Source organism: Orbicella franksi, chromosome 5, assembly GCF_964199315.1.
Source record: "Orbicella franksi chromosome 5, jaOrbFran1.1, whole genome shotgun sequence".
Lineage (NCBI taxonomy): Eukaryota > Metazoa > Cnidaria > Anthozoa > Scleractinia > Merulinidae > Orbicella > Orbicella franksi.
Genome location: NC_138149.1, coordinates 4,941,273 through 4,948,094, shown reverse-complemented (window position 1 = coordinate 4,948,094; position 6,822 = coordinate 4,941,273). Strand labels below are relative to the sequence as shown.

Below are 6,822 nucleotides of genomic sequence, written 5' to 3'. Positions count from 1 at the left end.
AACTTCCTTCCAGATGGTCAAACCAGGGGGACAAAATCATTGCGGTCAATTTGGTGCCTGGCCCTTAATGAAACTCCTGTAAAGAACCAGAAGGCTTAAAGAACTGTAGAGGTGGAGAGTATGATTCAGTTGACAAGTAATTGTCCGAAAATAGAAAGTTAAGAGCTAAGTGTTAATCAAACCATCGCACAGTCCCATCACTTATAACATACTACTTTTCAAATCTTGGGGGGCAACTCCCATATAAAAGGATGGGGTACTTGTCAGAAATTTTGAAAAGAACCCCCTAAGAGGTACCAAGATCCTGTTTAAATTTTTTTCACTCTCTAAGAGGTACGAATTCTAAAGCAATACATTAACTGATACTTTCATAATCTTTAACAGCGTCAAAGATGATTGCTTCGAATACCTTCTACTTGTAAAGTTGATTATCAAATATATCCTGGCATATTTTTTCTGGCTCAAAACCCTAAAAGGTACCACAAAAGTTCACACTGTGGACCTTTTGAGGTTCCAAAACCACTTTTTTAAACCCTAAAAGGTACGACAAGCAACCCCATCCTTTTTATATGGGATTCCCTCTGGGCTTCAAATACTTGATTAAAAGTTCTACAGTACAAGTTTGAGTTTGGTTAATATAACACAACACAACTTAAGTAACACAAGGCATATCACAGTGGAGGAGAGAACCTTGTAGATCACTTCCAAGTTTGTTTGCATAAAAGGAAGCATTAGAGTAAAAAAGTCATTTTAAATGAACTTAGGTTTGAACTAAGAACTCACTTTGAAACTGAGGTAAACAGTGACTTAGATATGGCTCATGATGTCCCTTCTGGGGGATTGGGGGGGGGGGGGGTGTAGCAGAGGCAACACAGAGGACTTACAGTAACCCACAGTATACAACTCCTAACATTAATGTTACATATTGGATATTTTTTACATTATTCCATTGGCTGCAGAGCAACCTGTTTTGACTTCCCACTGAATGGAGGTCAAAATAAATCAGGGGAACACTGAATACCATAAAGTTGGATAACCCATGCTTGTTACTAACTTCATTCACATATAATCACATGAGATAGACTTTATAGGCAACTAGAACTTGTTCCCCTAACAGAAATATAAATTATATCGCTATGTGTATGTACAAATAATATTTCAGTTTCTGTTAAGATTCCTCTATATTCTCATTATCACTTGACGAGGCATCTGAACCATGTGCCGCTGTCTTCTTGTCTTCGAGCTTCTTCTTAATTGCTTCTAGTCTTTGTTTAATGGATACAAAGTCGAATGTTCCCCGCTTCTCTCCAAAAGGGTCCTATAACAATAACAGAATGCAATTAACATCTTTTCAAAGAGCAGTGAGACACAGTCTGACCCAGCCGCCAGTCTGATTGATCAGAAGAAGCCAGATACCCCAACAGTGTTGGCAATTTACTCAAGTTTCTATAGCATAAAGCTACTTCACCCTGGATGGGATGCAAGTTAAATTGTTTAGAGAAATAGTCTGGTCAAATTGTAAGTTTTAACCTAGAAGACCTGTTTTATCAAATATCCTGTCTTATTTTATGACAAGGTAGTCTTGAGGCAAATTGAAGTCTTCTGATTGGTTTTTTCTGGGTCAGGATTTTGCTATACTGTGTTTTTGTTCTTTGAAAGCTGGCAAATTCAATAAACAACCATGGCTCGAGTGCAATATACTTGACTACTTACCAACCTAGCTTGCTCAAGCCATACTGTTAATATTGGCCCTTGGTCGTTTTTGTATAGACTACACACTGCACTCAGTTCATGCTGTCATGATCTCAGGCCAATATTCCTGAGTACGGCCCTCACGCTTGGTTGGTGAGAGGTTATTATTTTGGAAAATTACCTTATTTAGCGCATGCATGCGTTAAAATAAGCTGGTCTTGTGCGGTGCACTAAACCTTAGCTAAGTGTGTCTACAAGTTTGTTATTAAGGAGGAGGAGAGCCTTGCCCAGGAACAAAACAGAACAACTCAAACCCACAGCCTTTAGTCATAGATAAACTACTGTTGTGTCAAAACAATTTTTTTTTTTTTGGTGTTCAGTGCTTACCATCATGTTCTGTCCATTTTGATGAGAGTTGTCATTGATAACAGACAGGTAGTAATCATAAAACTCTGGAAATGATTTCTCCATTACATCTCTGAAACAATGATTTGAAAAACACAATCAACAGAAATTATCAAAACCTCAACACAAGTGGGGCCTGAATTTCAGGAGTCTTCTGTAGTCATTCTTAAGTTTTCCCCTTTGAGGCTATCTTTCACCATTGAGCTCAGTGCAAAAATGACGTCAGCAAACAGCAGAATACAGGAGCCCATAAAATGCACTATCACCATGTAAAGGCCTTTGATTGCAACAAAAAAAATGTAACTAGACCTCTTAAATCAAACAAGTTTAGAATATGAATTCTCCTTACTAATAAGACTGCCCTTTTTAATGTAAGTTTTGAGAATATAGTGTTAGATCAAGACAAAATAATGACAAAAAAATAAAATTTGACGACATCATATGTAGAAATGATAGGTGGTCATGTTTAAGATTAAATCCATTACCTATCCATAGCTTGACAGGGTTCCACAATCAGCTTACATGGCTGAAGCAGATAAAGACTGTCAGAAAGGTGGTTTTCCAAAATGTGCACCAAAGATGCAAGCCTTTTGGCAGGAGCGGGGTTTGGGGGGAGATAAGTCCAAACAACTTGTACATTTACTAAGTACATTTACCATTTTGCCAAGAAACATTTGTTTCCGAGGAAAGTATATAACACAGGGAAGTACCTACTTGAGTGCCGAGGGACATTTCAATTTTCCTTCCAACATGTCACAGACTGCAACTCTTAAGCTTTCATGCTGGATACATTCATTATATCGCTTTGAATCCCCTGACTGTCTTTCCTGAAATAAAATATGTGAATCAGTTCTTCACTAATTTAATTATAACCAATGGTAAAAGCCTTTTTCCTTACTGGTAGATATCCTAATTAACTGTGAGTAAAATTTCTTGTAGCTCATTTGATGATAAGCAATCCGGGACTGATTGAACATGCCTACATTCCATGTTGTTATCTAATATTGCCTTACTGTTATTGACATCACAATCAGTAAGGAACAACATTTATTATGGTTACAAATTTCAGCACCTAAACATTGTACAGAATCCATTCACAATATTTTAAGTTTTGTGACAAATCTTAGACAGTGGTTTAAGAAAATTCTATAGTCTATTTATTTAGTTACAATTATCCACAGTCCTACACACCTGTTCAAATCCTGGCTCATTATGATACGGTTTTTCATTTAAAAGAGACTGAATGGAGATTAATACACTAGACAGGGACTGCGCAGGACTCCAAGCCGGACCAGACCATGTCCTGTAACCAAACATGAAAAATCAAAACGCTGTACGATTTAAAACAAATAATCCTACTGATCTTGTGATATTAACCTACCAGGTGAAATTCTCTGATCCCTCATTAAACTAGGGCTCTATACATTTGTGCACTCTAGTAACCCATTTGCAATTTTCATACTCTTAGGCATAGAGTCTATTCTGATTCAATGGATCAGAGAACCAAGTGCCTCACTGGGACTGACGCTAATCTTCAGCTTCTGTTGTTTGATGTAGTAAGAATATTCTATTCCCATCTGGATGAAATGCAAATCCATCGCAGATTGCCCTGATAATTCATCAGAAACTATTTAATATGCTTCCAGATGAAGGGGAGCACTGTGAGAGTAACAATAACTGTCTTGTCCAAGAACAGGACACTTGGACATCAGCCAGTGCTCAAACCCACATGTGCTAGTCTATCTGTAGTCCAATGTGCTAACTGTTGTAGCAACCATGTTTTGTTATTTGACACCCCACTGATATTTTCATGTTGTTCATCAAATAGTTCACAAGAAGAACCAGTAAAGTTACTTACCCCAGTATACTCAGGCACACTTTGCCATTTCTGTACAAGTTGGGGTTAAACCTGACCTGCCCCCCTCCTGTGGTCATTAACTTGACCCTGGGGGGTCTAATGGGGTAGTCAGGGGGACATCGAATCAAGAAGTAAAAGAATCCTCCCTCGTAGGGTGTGTCAAATGGACCAGTGATTAGAGCATGAATCTGAAAACAATAGATAATAAATCATTTTAAAAAATAACAACTTTATTGCTAGCCTCTGCATGGATTTAATCCATACATGGTATTGGACATAGGTATTTGGCTTCTTACAACTATGTATTAATCCAGTCAAAGATTATTAACTCATTTGGCAAGTGATAATGAGCTTGTTCTACATTAAATACTTTCAATCAGCTGTTCCTCAAATGTTAAATTATGAAAAAAAAATTTCAGTGAAGCTTGTGTGCATCTACAAAACACACAAATGAGAAGAGAATTTAAAAAAGAAAATGTAACTTGTCACTTGTTTGTAAACGGTAAGGAAGCTCTTTTACATTCACAACATTGGTAGAAACTCTTGTGTGTCCAGTGCTGCAACATATACAGCACCGGGTGATTTTCTCAGCCTACCCATCACACAGTTTTGTGATATTTTGTCTTTTCATAATCAGTTTGACATACAATTTGCGGATTATGTGTATTAAAGGTATCCACAGTCAATAGACATCTCAGTTGACAGTCGGTCGAGAGCCGACTAATTTTCACAGGTACGCCAGCAAGTGTCGAACGGTACATAAGAGAAGGCCAACACTCTACCTACTATTGACCAAGTGTTGATCAGGTGTCAGTTGAGTGTTGATCGAGTGTCAATCAAGTGTTGCTCGAGACATTGATTGAGTATCAATCTAGTGTCAACTGAGTATCAATCGAGATGTCAATCAAGATGTCTCTTAAGGGTCAATCAAGGTTATTGATTGATATTCAACCACAGATGCCTTTAAGCACACATGATCCCAATTGCCATCAACTATCTTCTTTCCAACGCAGCAGGTACAACTTGAGGAGTCCTGTTAAAGATAGTTTTTCTCACATAATTGTTATGGAATTAATATCACTTTTGGATGTCATCTCAAATGAGGAACTAAAGTGAGGGAAGTTTTCTCTTTTTTTTGTGAGTGATTTTTCAAAAGATCATTTGATAGAAATTGGTGGCCATTTTGATATGTAAAAATTGTTTTACCACATATGGAATATAAAAGGCCATAAATCAGAAGCCTGCAATGGCATATATAAAGTTGTTTTGAAGCAAGTAAAACCCAACCTGGGCACATGCATTTCATTTAAAAATAATATGAAATGATATGCCTTTTTGCAATATTATGCTGTCCCATATGGTCCAGTACATCTCATCATGGCACTTATCAACAGCATACAGACCTTTGTGATGTCCTCTTTGTCAGGCACGATGCACATACCAGGTGGTGGTTCATTGTATATACTCATTATATCCCTGGAAAAAAAAAAATAAGTAAATTTGGCCCTCACGGCTTAACCAAGAAATTTTACATCTATATGATGTCTTGTAAAAATTGTTTTTTTTCCCTTGCAAAACGCGGTTTGTAAGTATGACAACATTTAATGCACAACACATAAATGTAACAATACATATTGTTCTCAAATATAGTGATATTAAACATGCCAGCCGTTGTTTGATCCCCAAAACAATACCGTGTAATTCAGAGAACAGTTTAGAAGGTGTCTCCTTGAAACAGGCTCGAAAGGGCAAGCAATAAATTCGCAGTCGAAACAAAGGCTTGTCAAAAGAGAAAGCAAATAATTCAGCATTTAAGAAAAAGCCATTTTAAATTTACTGTGCCGAGAATGTTGTCGGAAATGATCTCAATTTTTGATTACGTGTGGGCAAGGAAAAAATAATATTAATTTTGCCCCAGAAACGTTAACCCCTTTCCAAAGTGAAATAGCTCAGAAATTTCTCCGGGTGCATTTTTCATCAGAATTTGCTTAATGATCAATTTAGCAATACGCCTGAGGAAAACCGAGGCGTGTACCAATTCGAAAGAACGTTAACACTATCCTACCTTTTAATTCTCAAAACGCATTGTGGTGTAACATTTTCTTTGTCCCAATCTTTGGAATGATGAGGATCCCACAGCGCGTTGGACGTCGCTGCCAAAAACACATCTTCTTCCGCCATCTTGAAACACTGACATTCGAGAGTGCGCATTAAAATGATATGACGTCATCATTGAGTTGTTCAGGGTAACGAATGCCGAAATTTCTGGGAAGCTTTCCATTTTCTTTTTGCGTGAAGAGACTGAAGAGGGTTTGGATGCTCGGCAGAGAGCTGACGCGCTTTGGAAAGAGAGCATGAAGAGGTAGCTAAGATCTGAGATTTGAAAAATTTATCGACAGCTGAGATATGGTCTGAAATTTTGACTGATAGCTGGGAGTTTAACTAATAACTGAAATTCCAGCACTCTAATCTAGACCTTCTGCGAAACTCATCACTGCATATTTTACCACGCGCCGACTCTTGGAAATCATGACTTGACACATTGATTTCCTTCAAAATAATTGTACGCTCTTAGCCAACGAGAAAAGAAAATGGTGTAAACGTGAGAAAAAGCAACATCTACGCCAGGCCAAGGCGGTCGAGCACAGGTTACGCTTATCCCGGAGTGACTAGGGACGTCCATCGCTCCGGGTTACCTCTGAGCCCTGGGAATTTCCCACTAGCACAGAGTTGCTAGGTCGGTTGCTAGCACACATTTATACTGTGGTACTCTCAGGTGAAAGAGAAGCATGTACTGTCAGTTAGAAATCTCCTCTCCAAGCTAAGAGTAGCTTGTGAACAGCTTCCCGATTGGTACAGTTTATAGG

General features: G+C 38.1%; 1 protein-coding gene across 1 annotated transcript; it reads right to left on the bottom strand.

The window, feature by feature from the left end:
• Positions 1–6: 6 nt before the first annotated feature.
• On the bottom strand, positions 7–6,171 carry LOC145486416 (ubiquitin-conjugating enzyme E2 Z-like). The gene is made up of 7 exons (XM_081465078.1): positions 6,021–6,171; positions 5,359–5,431; positions 3,956–4,143; positions 3,289–3,400; positions 2,812–2,924; positions 2,080–2,170; positions 7–1,318 (listed from the first exon to the last, which is right to left on the bottom strand). The coding sequence occupies exons 1-7, from the start codon at positions 6,164–6,166 to the stop codon at positions 1,169–1,171; spliced, it is 873 nt and encodes a 290-aa protein (XP_081321204.1). The 5' UTR covers positions 6,167–6,171; the 3' UTR covers positions 7–1,168.
• Positions 6,172–6,822: the final 651 nt, after the last annotated feature.